Here is a 26,229-nt window from a genome sequence, read left to right as displayed (position 1 = left end):
TGTGCGTTTTATATTTTATATTTTTAAAAATCCACAAATATAAATTCTTGACCTTAGAGGCAAAACTTCAAAGTCCATTTTTCCCCACACCCAACTCCCAGTAATACTTTCTCCATTATCCCTTGCAGGAGCAACTCCTTTTATGGACCTCCAAATCCTGTAGGGGTACAAGAAAGGTAGCTATCCCTAAAATCAAAATTCATGCCAGACACAAAGTGCAGACATCTTCATATAATAAACAGTCACACAAGAGTCAGATCCATAAATCACCAAGAGAAGCCTTTTAGAAATACAAAAAAAATCCATATTGAAATCTCCAGTTTACATAAAGTGAAAAGTTTTCAAATTATAGACTCTGTGAAAGAAGTTCATGTGAGAACATGAAAAAGTATATATTCATCTGTCCACAAGAAGCATTGGAAACAGTAAGAATACAAATAGAGGCACAAATATTCCTTGTCTTCAAGGAGTTTGTACTCTAATGGAGGAGGGAGGATAAGCATGAAAATTCCTAGGTACACAGAAGATTTATTAGGAGTTCACAGAAAGTCTTATGAACTGGGAACACTGGAAGGGATATCTTAAAAGAAATAGGATTTGAGCTGAGTCCTAAAGGTGGGAAAACCAAGAGAAAAAGTATTTCTTGCAAAAACAAGGAGATGGGAGATGGGAGATGTGGATAAGAGTAAAAGAGAGGAGACTGGAAGGATAGGAAGGGACGAGGTTATGAAGTGCTTTAATAATAAATGGGGGGTTTGCTAGGTGGCGCAGTGGATAGAGCACTGGCCCTGGAGTCAGGAGGACCTGAGTTCAAATCCGACCTCAGACGCTTAATAAGTACATAGCTGTGTGACCTTGGGCAAGTCACTTAACTCCATTGCCTTGCAAAAAAACACCTAAAAATAAGTAAACAAATAAACAAATAAATAAATAAATAAATGGGGGGCTCTGGTGCCATTCTTTAAGAATTAGAAAATCATAAAACTATGCCTTTGGCCCAGTGATACTGATCCTAGTACTATCTCCCAAAAAGATCAAAGGAATAACGAACTCATTTGCACAAAATATTTATAGCAATTCTTTTCGTAGTAGCAAAGATCTAGATATTAAGAAGGTTTCTCTAAATTGGGAAGTGACTCAATATATTGATGGTATATAAATGTAATGAAATATTATGATGTGACAAGAAATTACAAAAGGGGTGGTATTAGAGAAACTTTGAAGACCTGATGCAACATGAAGTGAGCAAAAGTGGGAGAATAATTTATAGAAAAACAGCAACATAAAGGAAAATGCATTTGAGAGAATACAGATCAACAAAATGACTAACCAAGACTCCAGTTGAGTTTGATGAAGCATGCTACCCACCTCCTGGCAGAGGGGCCAATAGATTTCAATATGTAGCATGAGGCATACATTTTGGAAATGGTCGACTTGGGAATTTGTTACATTTCTATTTTTCTTTTCTTTTTTTAATAGAGAAGGGGGAAATGGGAAGGAAGATGATCACAGGGATCTCCCTTCCCTCTTCCATCCAAAAAAAAGTCAAAAGAAATTAAACATAAATATATATCTTCAAAAGTTGAATTTTTATATACTTAAAAAGGAAAGCAAATTGTACATAATAAAGATTCTTTCCATTCCATCATGAATATAGAAATGTTTGTATCATATGAATTTGTTAAATTCATACTGAATTATTTAAAAAGAGTCACTGGAGTCTCCAAAAACTTCATCCTCTGAGAAAAATGTGAATTATGCCTTCAAAATAAGTACTCTGAAGCCTGGAAAGACTTGTATGAACTGATGCTGAGAGAGATGAGCAGAACCAGGACTGTATACTCTAACAGCAACATGGGGGTAATGATCAATCTTAATGGACTTGCTCATTTCATCAGTGCAATTTTAGGAACAATTTTAGTGTATCTGCAATGGAGAATACCCTCTGTATCCAAGGAAAGGATTATGGAGTCTAAACAAAGACCAATGACTATTACTTTCAATTTTTTTTAATTATCTTATGTATTATGTAATACTGCTCTCTCTTATATTTTATTTTTTCCTTAAGGATATGATTTTTCTCTCAACACATTCAATTTTGAACAATATATAGCATGGAAACAATGTAAAGACTATCAGACTGCCTTGAGGGAGGGAAGCAAGGTGGGGGGGGGGGGGAAATTGTAAAATTAAAAATATAAAATAAACAAAATAAGCACTATGACTCTCCCATAGTAGAATTCATAGGCTCTTCATTTCTCTAGTCTCTCTGTGGCACATGAAAAGGGAGGCAATTTGTAGGCTTATAAAAATTTTAATATGCTCATTTTAATCTTTTGAACCTATCTGAAAGATGGAATTGTCCAAACATATATGTATACATACATAATTAGCTAAGTGAGATAAGAGATGATGTCATCTGTTTCTTGAAGGTCCCTGGCAGCCCTAACATTCTCCTGTCTGTGGAGTCCCCCAGATTGATCCTAGGTACTAACTTTTAAATCCCACTGAGACTTCATTCATTCATTCATTCATTCATTGAACATGTATTTCATACTATGTGCAGGACCTACAGGCACAATTTCTCATAATAGTGTTTGTATTTGTCCTCCCTTTCTCAGACCAACCCTGGAAGAATACCTTTTATCGACCAGTTCAAAGAAAGATTTAGACACACATTTAGAGACATCTAATCCAAGCCCTTTACTTTATAGATAATGAAACTGAGACCTAAAGAATTCAGGTGACTTGCCCAAGGTCACCCTTATAATAAGTAGCAGAGCCAGCATCTGAACCAAAGTTTTCTGACTTTTAATGTTCATGCATTTTTCATTCAGAAGGGGATTCAAAGAATTTTTATGCTTAACATAACAACAATACTATTATTAGTACTACTAAGAATAAATAGGTTGAAAATTCATAGGAATAATTTTCAAATAATAGACCTCACTTCATAAAGCAATAAAAAATGATTGCATATATTTCTCTTCTGGATTTGTCAAAGAGAAGTGAAAGCAATTTGTCTCTGGAAAAAAAAATCTATGAAATGACTCACTCAGTAGTGCAATAAACAGAACTCTATGGGCAATATCCCCATAAACTCAACCTGTACTACATGGACAAAGAAATGTCAAATAAATGGTGACATTAGGTAAATTTGTTTCTAGAAAAAATATTTATGACAGTGAATTGGGATCTGGTTACTAGTAGAAGCAATTATGGAAAGGGTATCTTGGCAATAATGCGATGAATATTCACTTGATGGATCACCTAAAATTATAAAAACTGAGCATTTACCAGAAATCTAGATATGAGCAAGTATCTAGGATTTCCATTAGAATGATCACTATCATTTATAAATATATGCCATACCCAAATATTATCCCAAGATATTTTTTGAGAATTCAACAAATAAGTTGTGGCAAAGCAGTTTGTTGCCTTGAATAATGACCCACAAAAATAATGAAAATGCTTTTAATAGATGTTCCCATATTGAAAACTCAATCACAGAATCACATGGAATCAAGTTGTTTCAAAATGGAGACCTAGTGGAAGAAATTAACACCATTTGGGAATAGGATAAAGTACATGTCACTCCTACTGTCTCATCTGCTACTGGAATTGTCCCAAAGATACTTTAAATAAGTTCACAAAACATGAGCATCTATCACAATGTTCTTATTCAATTGCAAAAGTAGTCATTTTTACCACCTGTGAAACAATCTGCAGAAAATTAAATATGAGTGACATGCTCAGACAATTTCTGAGTTTCAACAGAAAAGATGGGGAAAAGATAAGAATAACAACCACCATAATGCTAACAGAAGTGATTAAAAAACTGTGATGCATCACTGCAATGTATGAAAATTTAGTCTATATCAAAAAATCTAGGATCATGCATCAGAAATTCTCAATCTTTCACAGCCCAGCATTCAACAAATCACCATACTACAATCACAGATCTCAGAATATCCTTAAGAACTCAAACAACAAAATGTTATTTGATTATGATGAAGCATTATCCTGAACTGATCTGTTGCCAGCTACCACAATCTCACCCTATAGGGGATGGCAAAGAAATATTGCCTGAATAGTCCTCTCTTCTACTTGTGTCACTGAGAAAGATCAGCCTCTGGAAGCATCACCACTGATTCAGCAACACTTAAAAACCACATTTCTCATAGATGTCACAATATGAAATACTTCTGTGTAACTAAAAGCTTTCCAAAAATAGAGACTTAGCAAAAGAAACTAACACACAGGATGACTTTATGTCCTTCCCATCCTTCTGCCTGCTTCAGAACTTGTCCTGGGGAGGCATTCAGGGAGCATCAGAAGAGAAGCTCACAGCCTAAAAGTATTCAACTACCAAAAGCCATGATTAACTCCACTTTGGCACTAATCCACAGAGACTATATGGAACAGGTGGGTGATCTGTCGCAGGACCGCTTTTAGCTGAACTTCTCATTTCTCAGCAGGATGCAGGCCAGACTCCTTTCTCATGCCTCAGGAAACTCTTTGTCCTGAAAGGTCACTTTGGTCCTACAGCTGCTGCCTCAGAAGAACCCCAGATCTGGGACCCCTCCCCCCTGACTGAAAGGCTGTTCTCAGGACCTCTATTGAAGCAGGGCATCCAGGTCAACCATCTCTTCATTTTTTTAACAGAATAATCCAGACCAGTTATCTTCTCCATCATCAGCCCCCCTCCCCCACAAATGACACTCCTGCTTTTCAGAAGATAAGATTCTTGAGGGCAGGACTATCTTTTTGCTCTTATTTGCTCTCCCAGCATTTGTCAAAGCATCTGCCATATAGCAAGCATTTAATACATGATCACAAACTATCAGTCTGAATTCCACTTAACAAGATAAAAATAATATTAAAATGAGAGTAATAGTAATAATAATAGTTCATATTAGTATGCCATATCTTGGGAGTCAGGAAACTAGAATTAAATGCCTGCTTCTAAAATTGTGAGCTGCATGCCCTTAGATCAGCCACTTGACATCTCTGAGAGTCAAATCCTTTATCTGTAAAGTGATGCTAATAATATTTGTACTAGTGGCCTCCAAGAGAAAAGGGAATATATTAAACTGCTATTTACTGACATCCCAATGTAGCCCACTTGCCTCTATACACTGTTGGAATTGACACACTTTGCACAGAAGAGCTATGATAGAAACCTATGAATTCCAAGCCAAAAGACCCTAGAATCACCCAATCCGCCCCCCTTCATTTTAGAACCATATCAGAGACACTCTTGAGTAAGAAGGGTTCCATGATATGTGGCTATTTAGGAATGTAGAGGGGAGAGCAGAAGCATTTCTAACTGTAATTCCGATGATGACTCTGACGATGATGATTGTTGATGGTGATGATGACAGCTAACATTTACATAGTGCCAGACACTTTACAATTATCATTTTATTTGATCTTCACAACAACCCTGGAAGGTACACAAATAGAAAAAATAAACATAAAAGTCAGATAAGAAAAGAAATTATATAGAAAATAGAGTGCTAGCAGTGCAAAAGACTTTACTCTCTAGCTCGTATTTTTGGAACACTTTAAAGTTTGCAAAGCATTTTACAAATATTATCTCATATGATGCTCATAACAATCTTGGGAGTAGGGTATTGTTATCCAATTTTGCAGATGTGGAAACTGGGGCACACAGCAGCTCTACAATTTATGGCAACTTTTGAATTCAGATCTTTCTGACTCCAGATTCAGCATTTTATCCATTAGGTCACCTGGATCACCTTTCCTTTACTGAGACCAGTCAACTTATGCAGGTCCATTAGCTCCAGGTCTTTGTGATTAACCAATGAACAGATATAGCCATCAGGTAGGACCCACATTCCAGTACCATGCCCTCCATCATAAGACAGTGCATTATCTATGGAAGTCAGATTCCTCTTGTGGTAATCTCTCCAATCAGCTGACCATGCCTAGTCAGGTCCATCAAGTTATCTAAGGAAACTGTAGCAATTCTTTCTTTCTAGGGTCACAGATTTTTATCTGTAAGCTAAAGAGAAGCAGTAAAAACTGCTCTAATGTACCTGCCTTACCTATCCCACAGCAGAATGACAATCAAATGTTGCTTAAGTGGTGCTCTTCCTGGTCACGTGTGTGTGTGTGTGTGTGTCTGTGTGTCTGTGTGTGTAGGTATGGGTGAGTGGGTTTGTGTATCAATCAGTAATAAGGAAACTTCTTCCAGTAGCAAAAATCAGTAATTAAAATCCTCTTTACATGGTATTTTAAATGTCATCTATTAAGAATTTCCTTCTTTAGAAAAATTCTAAAGATTTGTCCATTTTGCCTTCATTTAGACCCACTACTGTCAATCAATGAGAGAGAATATGCTTGAATTTCACAAAAAGACTTGCATTTCATCATTCTTGAATTTCCTAGTAGAGACCTAGTCTAGGACCTTTCAAAGTTTTCATTTGATGACAGTAATAATCCAGGTTTTTCCTAGACTAAGTAATGATGACTTCACAATCTTCCCTTTAAAAAATAAAGAGGCTGATTATTCTTCACTATTTCCAGATGTCTGCTCCTGCTCAGACTGTTAATGAACAATAATATCTCCCAACCATTAATGTGTACTGATCAAAACAACAACCACAAACAAACAAAAAATGAACCCCTATCCCCCACCCCAACACTCTGAGAAATGAGACTCTCTCAATACTCACAGGCTAAGTCTCTTCACCACACTTTTCCTAGGCTTTGGTGAGGTGGCACTGGTATCCACAGCAGCTTCAATCTCACAAGAGAGGGCATAGCTATAAACACAGAGAATTTTTAAATTAAATAATTTCCAAATTGTACAACAAGTTTAAATGGCTATAGGCAAAGGGATGGATCTTCCAGGAGAAGATTTGGGTTCAAGGTCATACTCTCACAAATGACAAGGAATCTCAATTCAATAGTCCAGATTAGAAAATATAATGCCTGTGTTTTTCTAAGATATCGCTCTTATGTCTGTGCTTTTGGGGGACATTTGAAGTTGTATTTCTTAAAATAAAAGGTTTACTTTTGCAATATAAAGGCTGGACTCTAGGATGGAGAAACAAAAATCTCTATGCAGTAGTAGGCTGCAGGATGAGAAGGGCAGTGTCTAAGATCACAGGAAGTCACAGTTAGAGTGGGGACATTTTTTTTTAAATTAACAGGAATAAATAGGAAAGCACCCAGTGCTAGGTGACCAAGAGGGTAAGGGGTCTCAAAACCATGCCATATGAGGAACTGGAAATGTTTTTAGTTTGAGGAAGAAAAGAACTAGAGGGGCAGAGGAAGAGTTAAGAAATATCTCCAACTACCTGAAGGAGAGAAGAAATACCTCTTTCTACATTCTTTAGTTCAAGGATTAGACTTCTTTTGCTTGGCCCCAGAAACCACAAGTCATACCTGGTAACTCTCAATATTTGGCCAAGCTCTGTCCTGGGCCCACTTCTTTTCTCCTTCTATTATCTCATCAGCAACAAGGAGGGAGGACAAGGGGGTAAGGAATAAGCATTAATATAGAGCCTTCTATGTTCCAGGCCCTATGCTAAGCATAAAGGTTGCTTTACAAAAATGATCTCATTTGGTGATGTTATCTCTATTTAATAGTAGAGAAAATTGAGGGAAACAAACACAGTTTAAGTGACTTGTCAGGGCCACAGAACTCTTAAATCTGGATTTGTACACAGGCCAAATTCTTAGATTTATTGATCTAACCTCAAAGCTTCTCTTTACCACTAGACTTGCATTTCCAAATTCTACTTAGATCTCAGAATGCACCTCCTGTGGGCATCTTAAACTCAACATGTCCAAAATTGAATTTATTGCCAAGAAAACCCGCAATGGGGTCTTGAAGAGTCAGACTCCACTGAAAACAGCTGAACAATAACCAGGTCCACTTCACCTTTCCTCCTCTGTTAAGAGGCGTTGTCTCTGGAACCACTGGATGAACTTTTGGTCAGAGGTCATACAATAGCTGTTGCAGGCCGACTGAAGGAGCTTGATCTGAGCAATGACTTCAAACTCCTAAAGGATAATAGATCAATAAATAGGTAATATGAATAAGAAGGCAGAACTGAGCTCTTCAAATATGGAGACACATCAGTGGCTCATCAATAATGTGACATTCAGGCAAGGAATAAACAATATTGAATACAGAAAGCTTCTACAGACATAGGGTAAACTCAGATCTCTTCTTTCCCTTGAAATGGATTAGCTGAATTACTCTTAAACAACATAATTCTAGTCCTGAAAGTCTGTATGTACCCTAGAATGCCTGACAGCCTTCTTCACTGATTTCCTTGAAACCAATATTCAGGTTAGAACATTGTCAGCACAGCAACTTTAAGTTTTATCAATGCTTAAAGAGTCATTTTCATTTCTTGGAACTAAAGGACAATCTCTGGGCTGGGGATTTCCTGGGAATGGGACCTACAGAGATAAGAACTCACAATCAGGAAGTGCCTATGTCCCATACTACTTTCTCAGTAGAATCAGGACTGGGAAAAGCCTCAACTCATATGACATGCTGGGCATCTGGACATAGTCTTGAATGTTCAAGAGCCCCTAAAACCACTGTCAAAGAATTTTTCTTGGATTTTTACTGTTCTAGTAAATCATTTAACTAAGTCTTTTGAAAACTCAAAAGAGGATCAACTATGTGAGTGTGTCAAACATTCATTTTTGTATTATAATACATATGCTGATTTATTAGATTTTTTTAAAAAAAATTATGAGCTTTTGCCTATTAACAAACTGCCCAGATTTTTAAAACTTCCTTGTTTTGAAGCTGGAGAGACATCCAACCACAGCTACTCTGAAGAATAAAGGCAAAGATGAGGAAACTGGAGAGTGGGGCAGTTTTTCAAATCTTTAGAACAAAACAGTAATTAAAAACCCAGGTAGATTCTCAGTGTCCTGACTTTCCATTCAACTATCTCTAGTCAAAACCCCCTCTCATTGTAGCAGAGCCAAAGAATACAATGAAGTCAGGAAGGTTTATTCTAATCTTAGCTCTGATATGAACTAATCTGATTATGTACCTTCAGGAAGCCTCAGTTTCCCCAGTAGCATATTATCCCAAAGGTCTTTCTTGTTCTGAAAGTTTATGATTCCAAATCATAAAGGTCAAAAGTATTTTCCAAGATAAAAAATGCTAAAGGATCACAATGTGTTTTTTTTTATCTGTACAATCAGATTACCACCAAATCTAGTTCTTAAACTAGCACAATGAAGTGACTCTAACCTATCCCTACTAGGTATGCCTTTAGAAACCATGTTCCCTAAATAATTGCCATGATAATGATCTGCCTTGGGTATCATATGCCCTTGTTGCCTAAGGATGACATCTAGCATAATTCTGGCCTTGTTTCTTGACCTCAGAGTATCTGAATCTAAATCTGCTTCTTCCCACTCCTGCCCCATTTGTGATTTCAACATCAGTGTTTTTGCCAGGGCCATTCACCCCCTTTTCACCATCTTCCTGACCTTCCCTCCTTCCCCTTACTTCTCTCCAGTTGTTAATCAAGTCCTGTTTATTCCACCTTATACACAATGTCTCTGCCATCTGTACCCTCCCCTCTCTTTTCCCACTGCCACCAACCTGGTACAGGTCTTTATTACTGCCTGCAAGGACTATTACATTAGCCTCATAATCCCACTTTTACTTTCCTGCTCTTTTTCTCCACCTTATTGTCACAATCATCTTTCTTATTTTTACAGATCTTCTACTATTGCTCTCCCATTCAACAGTCATCAGCACCTCCATCTTCCTTTGCCTGGCATTTCAAGGACCTTGTGATCAGGCACCTCACTACCTTTCCAGCTTTATTTCATATTTCCCCTTCTATACTATGTTCTCTATGATCCAAACAGGACTATTCTCTGTTATCTAGTCTTCTTTAATGTCCATGTCTCTGCTCCTGTGCCTGATGGTCCTACACTGCCCTCTTGTTGAATGAATTCTTATACAGTCTTTAAAACGCAATTCAGATTTCACCTCCTCCAAGAAACTTTCCCTTATCTCTCCCATCTGAAGTAATCTGCCTTCTTATAAAATGTTCTTCTGTGGTCTTCTCATGTATTTTTTCATGCAATATTATGTATCATAATGATCCTGCTCATTTGTATATGTTCTTTCTAAAATATACCAGCCACAAGTGTATTTTGCGCTCTCGCTCTCTCTCTCTCTCTCTCTCTCTCTCCCTCCCTCCCTCCCCACCCTCACCAGACTGAAAGCTGTGTGACCGCACAGCAGCTATTCCTTAAACTCTCCTCCAGGGTCTAGCACAGTGCTTTACACAATACTGGAACCTAATCACTAATTCCCAATGCCCAGTCCCAAAGTCATGAACCTTAGAAATGAATACCTCAGATTTCCTTCTCAGACCCTTTCTTTTGTTGATTCTATCAGCAAAGACTGAAATCTGCTCTTGAGCCCCAATTTCCTGTCACCACCTGCCTCTCAAATATCTCTCATTTGATGTCTATCTCAAGCTCAACATGTTCACCCTGCCCGATTTTCCAAACCTTCCTCTTTTCCTAACTTCCCCAAGACTGTCAACACCACCATGTTCCCAGTCACTCAGGGTCACAACCCAGGTATCATCTGATTCTTATTAGCACTCACCTCATACATACAATATTGTGCCAAGTCTTGCCATTTCTTTTTCAACTTCTATTTTCTCAACGTCTTTTGTATGAGTTTTCTCCACTCTGGTATGGGTCCTCATCATCCCATATCCTAACTACTGTAATAACCTATTGTACTATATCGTGGGCAGGTCTCCTTCCCTCAAGTCTTTCCCCACTCCCCTTCTACTGCCTAGAATGATCTTTCTAAAGCAGAGATGCCTCCATGTTACCTCTTTGCCACACATATTCAATAAATTCCACTGGTTCCTTATAGCTTTAAGGATCTATTGTTAAATTATGTTTGGTTGCCAAAACCTTTCACAAATGGATCTTTTCCTTCCTTTCCATTTTGCTTACATTACTCCCCTCTGTGAATTTTTATGATTCCCTCAACACTTGTCTAATTACTGATCTTTACTTAAGACCTCCATTTCTCAGTTCTGTGCTTTTTCACTTCTTGTGAACTATGCCTAGAATGCTCTCCTCTCCTTCTCTCTGCCTCTAGGCCACCTCTGGGACTCAACTCAAAAAGTTGCCTTCAAAAGGCAGTCCTCCTCATTGCCAGAACCATCCTTTTCAAATTATCTTCTATCTGTCCTGTATCCATTTTGCATGTACACTTTTTTGCATGTTTTCCATCCCATTAAAATGTAATTTCTCTAAGAGAAGTGATTAGCACCAGGTTCTCCTTAGGGGTGACCTAGCCCAAAGCCCTCAGTTATACAGATGAAGGCACAGAGGTCTAGAGAAGTTAGATAAATTGTCTAAGGTCACACAGATAAGTTAGCCAGATTTTCAACTTCAAATGCAGTGTGGTTCTCATTCCACTGACAACCCCTCCTGCTACTGAATTGAGTTGAAACAAATAAATGGGGGAACTGACCTTTCCTCACCTCTCCCAAACCAATCAAACATTTGGTCCCCATTCCTTTAGGAACTGTCGAAGCTTTCTGAATAAAAATGGAAATCCTCTGAAGCATATATGATACTTACTCTTCTCCTTTTCTCAAAGTTGATCAGTCCACCCTGAAAAAAAGAAAAGCAGTGACCAATAAAGCAACTACAGAACCAAGAATATTTTCATTTACTCTACTAATCCAGGGCCACTCTTAGAGAAAACTGCTCATGATAATTAATTGACAGAATTGTTGTCACCCTGATTGCTAAATCCATTCTTTAGAGGAACTGATATGATGTCATCTGACTTGTGGCAGTCCTCTCAGGTGATATCCTAGGGTGATTATCAGGTAGTTAGTCAATAAATATTACCCACTATGTGCTAGGTATGGTTCTAATTGCTAGGGATACAAAAAAGAGGCAAAAGACAACCACTATTCTCAAAGAATTCATAATATAATATGGGAGATGACATGCAAACAATTATACATAGCTACAGTACATACAGGATAAATTGGAAATAATCCACAAAGGGAAGGTACTGGATAGAATTAAGAGGAATTAGAAAAGTGGAAGGTGGAGCTTAGCTAGGACTTGAAGGAAGCCAGGAAAGTTGAAGGTTGAGATGGGGAGGGAAAGCATTCAAGGCATGGAAAATAGGCAGATAAATGCCCAAAGCTGAGGGAGAGAGAGCATCTTATGTTAAGGAGCTGGAAGGAGACCAGTGTCATTGGATTGTAGAATCTGTGGTGGGGTATAAAGTGTAAGAAAGAAGACTAGAAGGTGGGGGAGACAGGAATAGATTACAAAAGGCTTTGAACACAACACAGGCTATTTTAGTTAATCCTAGAGGTAATGGTGAACCACTGGAAACTACTGAGAGCGATAAGTTAGTTGACATCATCAGGTCTTTATTTTAGGGAAATCTTTCAGTTGAGTGGAAGGTGGACTAGAGTGAGAAGAAAATTAAGACAACCAACCAATAAAGAAATAAGCAAATATAAATTTATAAGTATATATTATACACATATGTGTATAAATATGCATACACACATATAAATATATATATATATATGTGTGTGTGTGTGTGTGTATATATATATATACACACACACACAAAATCTCTCCCCTTGCAGAGCTTACATTGTATTGGGAAAACAACGCAAATAGATAAGTTTATACAAGGACATCAAAGGTTATTATGGGGAGTGAGGGGAAGGTCTTAACAGATGGGAGAGAGCATGACTAGAAGTGAACAGAAAAGAGGCCAGAGGCCACAATCCAGACACTCTTGCAGAGGTTGGCAGAAAGCAAAACTCAGACAAATTCTTCTTTCCACAGGCTCTTGCTAGATTTTCCCCCCTGACCACAGCAGTAACAACAGTTGGCCAAGGACTCACACAGATAAATAAGTTCTCAATGACTATCAAAAAAGGAAGCATTTCTCCCAAAAGGCAAAGTTAAATATCTGTTTCAATTTCCTCATCCCCTAAGCTCAGCATGATTCCTACTCTCTGGAGGCTGGTTTTTATCCTCTCAACCTCTCACATATCATTGCTACTGAAGTCTCTAAAGCTGGGAGAAAAGGGAATTTCTCCCATGTATGTAAAGGAAGCTGGGACCTGAAAACATCATCTCAAAGAGGCAGAGACTTCACAACACACAAAATCAATCAGCTGGGTCACAAAGTCCATCTCTGACCCAGGCCTGGCTTATGCTTAATTGTGCTACTTCTAACAATGATGGAAAGAAAATAGAGGAGAAATATGTGAAAAACTTCATCGGATCTCTGATTTCCTATGCTATGAAGGGATCACAGGATCCCAGATTTAAGCTGAAAGGGACCTCAAAGTGCATTTTAGAGATGAGGAAACAAATCACATTAAGAGTAATTTGCTCAGTCACACATTAAATATTTGAGGCCAGATTTTCATCAAAATCTTTTTAACTTTAAGCACCCTACCCACTACAAGAGATAAGAATTAACTTCCATTGCACTTAACAATTTCAACTTGCAAGCTATCATACCTCCCTAGAGTTGTCCATCAGTAAACATTTATCATTTTCCTACTATGTGCTAAGTATTTGGGAGATGATGGCAAAAACCAATCTGCTCACACATCTAATAGAAAGCAATCAGGGCCCTACTTCAAATGAGGATTGATAAAAATAGCTTGTGAAAATGTAATAGGGGACATAAATAGCAGAGTTCAGATATTTGTCATAAATATTTTCCCAATCAGTTTTATTTTAATTATATTGCTTATGCTATACAGAAATTATTTTAATATAGTTGAATACATCTATTTTGTTTCAATCTAATAATACCCTCTACTTTTTGAGGCAAAAAAGTCATCTTCCTTTGATAATTTTCTTCCATTAGTTTTGTAATTTGGGGGTATTTAAATGCTTTAGTCTCTAATTCAGGAGGAATTTATTAGATGTAATTACATGAGAAATGTATATGGGAAAACTGTTTGAAAATTTGGTGGGAAAAATATTTAGACTCAAATCTTATAATAAATGTTGATATTTGTCTTCAAGTACTTGAAGCTATCTAAAGAGGAATATGTCATTCTGGTTCTGCTTAGTCTAGAGGGCAGAAAGAGGAACAAGGCATGGAAGTTAAAAAGAAGCAAACTGAGACCTGAAATAAAGAAAACCTTCCCTCAACACTCGGAGTTGTCCAAAGTAGAAAGGGATGCCTCCAGAAGTAAAGAATTCCCATTCCCCTTCCATCTTCAAACAAAGGCCAGCTAGCTGACCACCTGTCTGGGGTGCTGTGGAGGGGATTTTAGTTTGATTTTAGAATAGAAAAAAGAAAGCCACTGAGATCCCTTTCAATTCTGTGATTCTGTAATTCTTAAGTTTCATTTGTACAACTAATAGGTAGCAAAAATGACCTGTTTGACTTTTTTCCCAAAAATCTAGAAAAGAAGCTAAGAAAGTCAGACATGTACCCTAGGGAGGAACAGCAAAGGAGATCCCAGAGGTCTTCGTCTTAAGCAAAGTGGTTAAGAAACCTCTAAGGGCTAATATGACTTAATTAGCAAGCATTTATTAAGCATCTACACAGCCAAGGATTGTGCAAGGATACAAGTACAAAAGTGAGACAGCCCCCCCTTCCCTGGCAAGGAGCTGTTCTATCAGCCGGACCTTACATGAGGAGAATGGCAGAGAAAAAAAGGAAAGTTCTCAGAAATCACATCGAGCTCACCTCAATGTAGTCCTGAAGAGCAGTGTCCAGCATGGTCAAATCGGTCAAGAAGGTACCGAGGTAAGGCACAGTTCCCTGCATGACGCCCTGAAGAGAAAATTAGAACTGAAATGGTTTTATCATCTTTCCTTTGCCATCACAATGCTGGTGCAAAGACCTAGGCTTTGGCTTTGCTCCTATGCTACCTCTTGCAGATGTAGCGATCTGGGTCTGGATTGATGCCTACCTAAAATTATAATTCTATCTGACTGGAACTAAGGAGACCCAAGTAAGGATTAGTTCATCTTCTAAATCTGCCTTTTGAAGTCGTTAAAGTTGTCCACGCTTGAAGGATCTGTAATTACACTCTATTTGGTTTGCTTTTCTTATATCAATTCAGAGAAAATTATACAACTGTATAATTCTCAGTCTTCTTTCAGATTATTTTCATTATCCCTTTAATTTCAAATGGATTTGGCCAAGGCCCAGGTTTAGATACATTAGCCCCCACATTTACAATAATAGAATACCAAGATATTTCACGACTAAAAGACTTATTTACAAGTTGAGAAGAGGAACATACAAGGAAGAGGACACTTAAAAAGGCAACCAAGGCAGCATCCTTCAGGCTAAATAATAAAAGGCATTCTACCCTAAATTCCTCCAGAGGGCCTTATGGGATTAAAAACAGATGGGGGAAATCTCAGTCAGGGAAAAAAAATCTAAGAAGAAACATTTGCCAGGTACCTTAATATAAGGTAGACAGTACACTTGGCAAAATCAGTTCATGAAGTTTCCTTGTCCTTCAGTCACTATAGTAATCTGCCATTTGCCTAGCCTATGATGTGTATAAAGAAACCTTTATTCAGAACTAGAATGAGTTTGATTTCTTTCTAACAGCTATTTTTAATTTATCATTTAAACAACCAAAAATGTGCAAAACATTTTGAATATCTTTCAAGTTTTATGTTACAGTGAGTATGATGAGTCTGATTTACTTCCAGCTTTCCAAAGGAAGGAGGGGAGCAGGGAGGGGAACCCTCCTCCACTTGGAAAGTCAGCATGAGAATATTCATGCCAAACAGACTCCAGACGTCCAGACTCTAATCCACCCTCCCACCCCACCCCCCATTCCCAATCTTTCCAATCTCATCTCCTCTACAAGTTTCATATCCCTTCTTTTTTTGGCCAAGAGAAAAGCTGAAAATAAAATTAAAAATGGAAACCACTTTTTAATTTTAATAAAGGAGCTGTAATTAAAACTCCTTCAGTAACTGGAGGATTTGGGGGCGGGGAGAGGGAAAGATTCCAAAAAGATTCCAAAAGAGCTGGAAAATTACTGAGACAATGAAGAAACAAGTCCATGGGGGTAAGGACCAGATCTCTAGATTATAAACTCTCCTTCCAAACAAGCAGGACCAGGGTCACCATGAGCAAAGGGGGCTGGCTGTGCCCTTTGTCCATCCTACAGTGACAGGAAACCCAGGGTGAGAGAGGGACAGGTAGGAGGCTCCAAGGGTCAGCAGGGAGAAGGCAGGAAAGGGAGAACAGCATGGAGCAGATGTGCAGCTCCCAGCTAATGGCTCACTTCAAAGATTTCTCCACCTCTGGTGCTACTGTCCTGGACTACTACATGAGTCACATCTCTTAGTCCCCGCAGAATCATATATCTAATAGCAATGCCAGCTCCTGCCTTGGCTACTTCACAAGATGGTCGAGGGTCAAATAAATTATACGTCATCCACACAAGTGCATTTTTTTTCAAAATACGAAATACTAAACAAACGTGAGGCAGTAGGGTTGTCTCACATGAAACCAGCCTTGGGCAGCTCCCAGGGCCCTAGGTGCACAGACAGAAGCAGCACATACCATATCCTTCTGCAGCTGAAGCCGCCTTTGGGTCCTCTTCTGATTTTCTTTCACGTTACTATCCAAATTTGCAAATTTTGAGGTGCCTTCCTAGGGGACAAATGAAAGGGTAACATTGAGGGATGATATGGACCAGGAAAACAGTGGGGCATCATTTTGCATTGGAGTATTTTTATATAACCACACTTTTGACAACAGAGAAAGTTCCTAAGGATCTCTTTAAATTGTCCTGAGATAAACACCTGATTGTTTCTACTCCTGATCTTTGTATAAAATATGAGAAGGCTTGGTAAGGCCGACAACACCATGGGATGGAAAGGCTTCTCTTAAAGCTCCAATTTCACTCAGTCATAATGAACACATGCCCTGGAGAGGAAGACTGCACATTTTGTGATCTCTTGATCTTGGCAGTGAATGGATGTATCATCATTCTGTGGAAGGAAAGGGACACTTTTTTGTGGTATTTCTTGGCTAAATGAAACTCAAGAGTTACTGGAAGTTTTCTGAGAAAGTCCAGCCTCAGAGAGCTATCTACAAATTCAGAGCCTTTGGATTTTAGCCCCATCTTTCTCCCCCCTTCTCTTCCTCTGAATCCCAAACCAAACTTCCCAAGTGGACTTCCAGACTGGACACTGTTACAAATCAACCTACTGTACCAATTACATAAGAAAAAAAAACCTATTGTACTAAGTACATAAGAAAAAGCCCCTGCTCCCTCCCTTTGTTGTAATACTATAACTACCCACAACGACTAACCTCAGGTTTGCTGACTGACTATAAATTGTTTTTCAGCTTGGTGGTTTTTGGGTCTTGTTAAGTTCTCATTTCCCAGGAAATGTATGAATGGGAGGCATATTTCACAATCCAGGAGTTTTAAAACCTCTGCTGCCTGATCCAGTCTTTCTCAGAACTTCCCTGAATCTATAATATTATTGTGGTATAAGCCTTTTTGTCCCTTTTATTTGTCCCCATTACTGAAAGAACATTTTTCCTTCCCCAGTGAGTCAGTCTTGCTGACATATCACATTGAGCATTAACTCATTCCAGGTTGATAATTCTCTGGACTGAACTAGAACCTCAAAAATATCTACCATTTTAAGTCATTCTACCTTTCCCATTTCTTCTACTTTGTTCATGTAGGAATGAATGGGGGCAGGGGTGGTGGGGAAAAATATTATTTCCTAGGAATATTATTATGCCATTAGAAAGGACAGAAATCATTTGGCAAGACCTTTATGAACTGATACATAGCAAAGTGAGCACAACCAAATAAACAATTTATAAAAACATCATAGCATTGTAAAGACAACTTGGAAATTAAGGATTAAGACTTAAGAATTCTGACCATTGCAATAAGAACCAGAATTACATGTTATCATGTTACTCAATGCTTGTTACTCAAAGCTGATGAACATGCATTTGGGGGCATGCCTAATACAGACATTTTTGTTTATGTATATTTGTTACAAGGGTGGTGTTTATTTGTTTGTTTTTAAAGGAGATGTGAGGGAAAGAAAATAAAGACTTAAGTTTTAAAGCTCCTCAACATTCCTCACGTCCAATCTTTCCTTTCTATAACCATTGGCACCACTGTAGGGGCAGGCCATCATGCTTGCGATATAGTATTTATACCAGCCTTCCATCATGCCGCCCTCCTTACTCAGCTTCCTGTAACCCCCAGCTTTTTTCAATGCTCACCTCAAATACTATCTCTTATATGAGGCCTTTCCTAGTTCTCCTAACTGCTAGCACCTCTCTCATTACCGTGCACTCAGAAGCATATATGTTGGATATGAATACATACAACAAGTAATGAGCTCTATAGAATTCCTGGAGGACAGGAATGTAGCATCTCAGCACCAAAGATAGTGTCTCCCACATAGGTGGGGATTGTTGACTAATGAATGAAAACCAAAGGGGCTGCTCCCAGAGAGGATGCCCATAATGGGAGGCACAATGCAGCTACTCTGCCAGCACTCACTTCTGGTAGGGTCCTCGGCTCCGGGAACAAGGACTAGACTCATGATCTTTTTGGTCTGGGAGTGCCTGGGGAGAAGGCTGCCCTTAGTAATGCAGGTCAGGACTTTCTCCACCATTTACACCTTGTCAGTGTCTGGGACACTGAGAGATGAAGGGATTTCTCAGAGTCCCACAGTCAGGATGTTGGGGGGGGGGGCCCTGAACCCAGGTCTAACTGACCCAGAGGCAGGCTCTCTATCCACTCAGTCACCTTGCTGTCTCCGAGTTGGGTCTGGCAGATAAAACAGATACAGATAAAAGCCAAGGTATCACATTTACTGCACTAGAGGCTTACAGATGGGGGGCTATGTCTCAGCTGCACTTTATCTCTCCATGACAACTTTATCTCTTTATGTCTACTGAATACAGTAGATTATGAATAAATGATTGTAGAGTTTGCTGAAGTGGAAAAGCAATGTACTCTGAAAGCAGATTCTAAGTTCAGTTTAGTTTCTTTGGCACTTCAGTCAAGTTTTAGAAATTTGACCCAAAATGTTGGAATGAAACTTCTACAATTAAGAACAGGTTATAGAACAGTCAATGTCTAGATATAGTTTTGCCACGAGGGTTTCAGCCAAAATTTTTCCTGAAGACAATTGCGCAGGACTCAATGTATCCACCTTGAAAAGATGACTTAGCACGTTGGGGAACTGAATCTATGGCTCCAGTTAGTCTCCTTTCATTAATATTGACATCGACACTGCTAAGCCAACCCTTTCCTACCAGATGGATTTGCATTTAAAACCTGCAGATCCAGGGGGATGTGAGGAAGAGATGTAACTCAATCTCAGCAAGTGATGTCTTGTGGGCCATTGGGACAAACCCAGGCTCAGCCATCAGCATGAACTGGCCTACTCATGACATCTGATGTTATGAGTTATGATGATGACTGCCAGAGAGCAGGTGAAGGGATTCCACTTCAGCTAAGAGAAGTTATAAAGTCAGAGGCCATGATGTTTGGCCTTAAGAGAATAAAATCAAGAGTTTGCTGAGTAGAAGCTACAGGAAAAAAAAAATAGAGTCGATATCAGGAAAAAATTTCCTCAAAATGAGAATACTCCAAAAGTAATGTGGGCTGCCTTGAGAAATGGAGGGTCCTCCCTTACTGGTGGTCTTGAAAGAGAGGCTGAAGGAATGCTCATCAGGGATGCTATAAATAAGGACTCCCTTTGGGTTTTGGTTGAAACTAGATGGCTAATGAGCTCCTTCCCATCTTTCTAGTTCTGTGATTCTATGACTAATTATAGAAACTACGGCAAAAATGCTCTGGTGTATGTCAGTCTGACACCTTTTGATATAAACTACTAAGGTGACTGGACTGGATCCACTGTGTCACTTCAGCAGATGCTCATTTTCACTGACCTTTATTCCAGCAAGCTGCTCCATTCAAATGCTCTGTGGCTGTTCTGTACTCTAGTCTTTATTTCTTTAGCACTAACATATACCAGACATTGCAAATGCAGTAGCTTGGGGTCAAGAAGGCTCAGGTTCAAATCCTACTTTTTACACTACTGAACTCTGTGGCCCAGGGCAGGGCTTTCTATGACTTGACCAACTCCCCCAGGGCTCATTTACTAAATCAGACACAAACACACACACACACACACACACACACACACACACACACACGTATATATAATGGGGAGAGTTCCTAAGCTGTGAGCTACTTAGTGAGGAAATCTCCAAACCTTCTAATATTCCTATCTGTACAAAACATAGGTGAGGGACTTGACTGTAAGGTCCTTGAGGTCTGTGGCTTCTAATTCACTTCTAATTCTTTTCCAATTCTCCACAAGTTTTGGGCATAGAACAGCTGCTTCAAGAAATGTTGCTGTCTGGGTGGATTGTGCAATTCCTCGTGGAACTGGAGTCTTATCCTGGGGGAAACTTCGCTAAGGAAGAATTCCAGTATCTCCAGCCCAGCAGGAGGCCAACATTCAATTTGTGGCCAGGAATTTGTTAAAAAGGTATAGGGAAGCGACAGGCTTCACAATCTGTTTAAGCATTAAATTGAGGAAGGACAGCTCCTAATTAGATTTTGAATTTTTCCTACTTTGTTTCTACATAAGTAAGCAAGAGAGTGGCCTCTGAATGTAGTTGCCGCAGTCCCTCCCCTGGGACTGAAGGTTTTAAAGGGAACAAAAAAAGTTTTTCCGTTGAAACTCCCATTATTCCGGCAATGGACTAGTAATAATCATGCCTAGCATTCCCACATATGGCTCACCTTCATTAGCAATTCCCGGCTGGTCAAATGATTATTATGGTCTGAGAAGATATCTGAAAGTTCTTCAAACATCAACATTCTGTCCCTAGGGGTAGAAATTTAGAAGGAAAAAAAAAGTTAACACCCAATGACTGACATGTTTTCCCAACTTTCCTTGATAGTCCTAGCTAAAAAGAAAACCATATTGTGGTTAAACAAGCATTTAGGGAGACACCGTGCCCAGGGTTTTAAAACCATTATCCAATTTGATCCTCAAAACAAACCTGTGAAGTGAGGTGCCATTGCTGGCTCTATTTTACAGTGGGAGAAGCTGGGACAAACAGAGGTTAAATGACTTGCCCAGGATCACAGCTAGTAAGTGTCTGAGGCTGGATGTGAACTCAGGTCCTGATTTCAGGGCTGCAACTCTATCTACTATGCCTCCTAGAAGCCCCAGGGAGTTAACCATTTCAAAGAAAATCACAACCAAATATAATGCCTAAGAAAGACCCCTGAACTGAGTCCCAACATTCTGATAACAGCATTACTGAAGCACATCCACACTGAGTGCAGTTCAGGTTTTTCTTTAAAACTAAGAGCCGGCTATAATAGGATGGAGAATTCTGTCTAGTGACCAGCGAACAAAGTCTAATGATTTTATGACTGGTTGGCATCCTGCCTTCCAAACTTCACAGGAAAGATAATAAAATGCTTTCCTGTGTCATCTTTGGTTGGCTGCCTAGACTTCACATGGTAATTGTGACAAATATTTAACAAAGTCAGACATTCCTCTCATCATCTGATTACATACTTCCCAAGTATGTAGAAAAAAATACGGGACCACTTCATTAATATTGCAAAGTATGCTAGATTTTTCATTCAATTTTATCAATGTTTAATGCTGCACAATCAAAAGTTCAGAGATACCTTAGTCAGACCATATCTAGAATATTTTGTTCATTTCTGATAGTCACAGTATAGACAGTAAACTGATAAACTGGAGAGCATAAAAAGACACATTTTCCTATTGGGGAAAGGTTTGTGACCTCCCTGGAGGTCTTCACATAATGGTTAGATGTCTGGCTGCTTTTAGACATGTAATAGGAAGGATTCTCTTTTATTCTTTTTGGAGGAAACTAAAGTGGGGTAGTGGATAGACAACTGGAGCCTGAGATCAGGAATCAGGGTTTTGGGAGAGGCCTTCAATTCATATCATATGAGATAAGGTTGAAGAAAGTGATCAAGTTGCTACCCACTTTTTTGAGAGAGAGGTGATGGATCCAAGATGTAAAAGGAGACAGAGCATTTTTTAACATGGACAACATGGGGATTTTTTAAAACTTAAATCTGCAATTTGCTTTTATTTTTTGTTGCCTTTTTAATTGGGGTGGGTGGATGAGACAGACAGAAAATAAATGTTTATTCATAAGAAATAAAATTTAAGACTTAAAAAAATGAAACAGAAGATGTTTAGCCTGGAGAAGACTTTCAGGAATGTAAGGATTGTCTTCAAGTATTTGAAGAAGTGGCATGATGAAAAAGGATTACACTTGTTCTGCTTAGTGTCAGAGAACAGAACTAGGAACAATGGATGGAAGTTGAAAGAAGCAAATTTATGTCAGTGAATAAAAGCTTCCTACAACTTACATCTGCTCAAAAATGGAATGGGCCACTTGGGGAAAGGTTTATTTCTACCTCCCTGGAGATCTTCACACAATGGCTAGAGGCCTGACTGCTTGTTAAATATGTAATAGAAAGGATTCTCTTTTATTCATTCTTTTAAGGGAATAAGGCGGACCTGAGTGTGTGTGACCCTGGGCAAGTTATTTAACCTCCTCCAGACTAAAATGAGAATAATTGCAGCATCTACCTGCAATATTTTAATTAATTCAGTTAAGTTTCTTCTTTTTCTTTGTAATGTCTACCCAATACTCTGAGTTTTGCTCTCTAGAGAGCAGGACAAGTCTAATCTCCTGTCCATGTAACGATCTTCAGATACCATAATGTAGCCCATCATTTCTGCTTTTTATCCATAAAGATAGGAAAACAAACTTTGTCAAATGCCTGGTTCAAATCAAAGCAATTGCAACTGTAGGATATATCTATGCCCATGTCAGTCAAACAAACCTATGAGGGGGGATGTTTAGTAATCACACTTTTAATAATATATTTTAGACTTTTGCCAGAAATCAGTCAAGCTCTCTCTATGAGCTTAGAGTTTGCAGTCATGTTCTTCTTATCTTTGAAAGGAAGGATAACATTTGCCTCTTCCTTTCTGTGATATCTTACAGTGACTCAATCAGCCCATCTGCATGTTGTCTAATACATCTGGATAAAGGCAAAGTTTTCTTTCTGTCTCCCTACTTATCTTGGGTTCATAAGCTGATTACTCATCTTTGTTCTGTCCATTCCAGTCCAAAGAACATTCTTGTTGGCATAGAAAACTAAACTACTAAATGAGAACTTAGTAGTTTTATCTTCTCTCTCACTAAAAATTAAACAACAACAACAATAATTATTGGTATTTTTATAACTCACAATTTACAAAGTTCTTATATAGACTTATATTCTATATGATGCTATATATGTATGCATATATATCTCATTTACAAATACATATCTATTATATATATATATATATATATATATATATATATATATATATATATATACACACACATATTTAAATTTTGGCCTCACAACAACACTATGGAATTGCAACTCCTATTTTACTGATAAGGAACTTGAAGGTCAGTTTCTATGGTCCATAGTCACACACTGTAAGGATAAGAAAAAAGGCAAGAATTTCAACCTAGAACTTCCTAGGCATATTGCCAAGTACATTATGCTGACTCTTGTTTTCATTATCAAGAACCCATTCATCCCAAGGAATAGTTCCATCTCTTTTTTCATATATCTCTTTTTCCTAGATAGAGCTAAAAACAAAAGAACACCTTTATATTGTTGTGACTACACCCTATTTAACACTATTTTTAAAGGGGACCATGCCATCATTTTATATTTGTCCTCTGTTACCTTTCTATTGCCCTTTCTCTTTTCTGCAGGTCTTTCAGAAATTTACATTCCCTTATAAGTTTCCTTTGCATCCTCATTCATCTCCATTTCCCCTTTTTACTCTTCATGGGATTTGCTTCACAAGAATTTTCATTCTTGACTGTAACTTCACTTGTTTGAATTTAGGGAACCTTCCCAATTCTTTATCTGAGTCCTGTGAAATGTTTTCTCTCCAAAGTTAGTGCTGTTCATCAGAATGTGGGTTTCCTCCTCCCCTTCTCTATAACAAACTCTAAAATAAGAGTAGTCACTTCCCCTCAAAGATCCATTACTTCTACTTCATCATCTAGTTCCTCTTTGTTAGGGGGAATTTAGATCCAGAATAGCAGTTCCCCTACCACTTCCTTCACCTTTTGAAGAATTAAATTATCATTAACACAAACTTTTAAAAAATGATTAGCAACTCTGTTTTTAGCCTGAGTCCTTCAGCAGATTTTTAGACACCTCCATCACTACTGCTGTATTAAGCCTCCACAACAGTTTGGTTTTCTGAACCTTTTACTATTTCCTTTCTGATGGGATACTCTGGTAGTAACAGGACTTAGGTTTCTGCTTCTATTGACTTCCATCTAAATGCTCTTCACCATCCCCACATCTGGTTCCTAGTTTTCCTTAATAAGTATGCTTTCTTAATAGACAGTGCTATTCCACTATTCCCTGTAAATTTCCAATTCCTTTTGAATTAGGTAGAACTTTTTAGAACTAGAGACCAGTCTGTCTCATCCCAGCAATTCTCCAAGACACCAACTAGAACAAATTTGCTTCACTAAATTAAGATCTCTAGTTTAGATCCCATGTTGATATTTTATGGCTTTGTCTAGAGCATATAAAGAAATGAGTTTCATTTTTAATCTTTTTTTGGGGGGCCAGGATATTTGTCTCCTATGAGTTACCAGACTCCTTGAACACTATTGATTTCACCACTTTGTAGTTTCTCCTATGATATCTAGTTAGAGAGATGAGATTTAGGAAAAAGAAGAAATACATAAAAGGGCAGCAAGATGGCTCAGCGTATGGAATGTGAGACCAGTCAGGAAGACCCAAGTTCAAATTTGACCTCAGATTCTTAACTAGTCATATGACCCTGGGCAAATAACTTAAACTGTTTACCTTAATCCACTTGAGAAGGAAATGACAAACGAGTCCAGTATTTTGACAATATGGTCAGGAAGAGGCAGATTTGACTGGACAACTGAACAATAACAAAAATACACATACAGGCATTTTCCCCCCTTTTCAATTTGAAGCCTTCTTGGAATCTTAGGGGCCATGGGATCCCAGGAACCATGGAGTCCAAGTCACTTACTCTAAAATAACTAGATAGCATAGGAGAAACTACAAAGTGGTGAAATCAATAGTGTTCAAGGAGTCTGGTAACTCATAGGAGACAAATATCCTGGCCCCCCCCCAAAAAAGATAAAAAATGAAACTCATTTCTTTATATGCTCTAGACAAAGCCATAAAATATCAACATGGGATCTAAACTAGAGATCTTAATTTAGTGAAGCAAATTTGTTCTAGTTGGTGTCTTGGAGAATTGCTGGGATGAGACGGATTGGTCTATAGTTCTAATTAGAAGAGAAAACTGAGACCCAAGAAAGTCAAGGGACTTACCCAAAGTCACCTGTGTAGTAAATGCCAGAAGTGGGATTTGAACAAGGCCCTTCCTTCTGAGATTCTCTCTCATTTCCCTCAAAATAGCTTGTTTGTAGTTAGTTGCTCACATGTTGTCTCCCCCATAATTAATGTCTGAGCCCCCAAGGGCAGGGACTAACTTTTGCCTTTCTTTGTAACTCCAGGGCTTAGCACAAGGCCTACCACATAATAGGCCCTTAGCAGGTGCTTGGTAAACAACTGGTTTTTTACTGCACTATTTGGGATTAGATTTATAAGATTGCTAGGCAAATATGTTATTATCAGCCCTCCATAATTGTTCCCAAATTCTAGCATTATTCTTTGGTTCCCTTGTCCATCATCCCCCCACAGGATCACTATAAGAGAGGTTATCCCATATCTGAAGACATTCTTAACTTTCTCTGGAGTGCTCTGGCCGTCTGCCTGTCACCTGTCCTGGAGTTATGAGGACCTGAGTTCAAATACAAACTCAGACCCTCACAGTTGTGGGACAAGTCACTTAACCAGTGCCTCACCTTCCTCATCTATAAAATAACCTCCAAGGGTTGTTATGAGGATCAAATGAGATCATAATTTTTAAAAAGTTTTCTTTAAGTACTAGTTAATATTAGTTATTGTCATTAATTCTGTGATGACACAGTTAATTCCTCATATTGAGGTTTCTTTAATTACTTATATTGGAAACGTTTTG

At 38.4% G+C, this 26,229-nt stretch overlaps 1 protein-coding gene across 2 annotated transcripts in view; it reads right to left on the bottom strand.

The window, feature by feature from the left end:
* RGL1 (ral guanine nucleotide dissociation stimulator like 1) overlaps positions 1–26,229 on the bottom strand; it is a 226,789-nt gene that overhangs the window by 15,612 nt on the left and 184,948 nt on the right. For both annotated transcript variants that reach the window (XM_074222215.1, XM_074222216.1), the window contains 6 exons: positions 20,850–20,934; positions 16,607–16,696; positions 14,759–14,845; positions 11,638–11,670; positions 7,916–8,037; positions 6,702–6,791 (listed from right to left, as the gene is read on the bottom strand). In XM_074222215.1, coding sequence (XP_074078316.1) covers positions 6,702–6,791; positions 7,916–8,037; positions 11,638–11,670; positions 14,759–14,845; positions 16,607–16,696; positions 20,850–20,934 — 507 coding nt within the window. The remainder of the gene's footprint in view (positions 1–6,701; positions 6,792–7,915; positions 8,038–11,637; positions 11,671–14,758; positions 14,846–16,606; positions 16,697–20,849; positions 20,935–26,229) is intronic.

Source organism: Macrotis lagotis, chromosome 2 (genome assembly GCF_037893015.1).
Source record: "Macrotis lagotis isolate mMagLag1 chromosome 2, bilby.v1.9.chrom.fasta, whole genome shotgun sequence".
NCBI lineage: Eukaryota > Metazoa > Chordata > Mammalia > Peramelemorphia > Peramelidae > Macrotis > Macrotis lagotis.
This window is presented reverse-complemented; position numbering and strand designations above follow the sequence as displayed.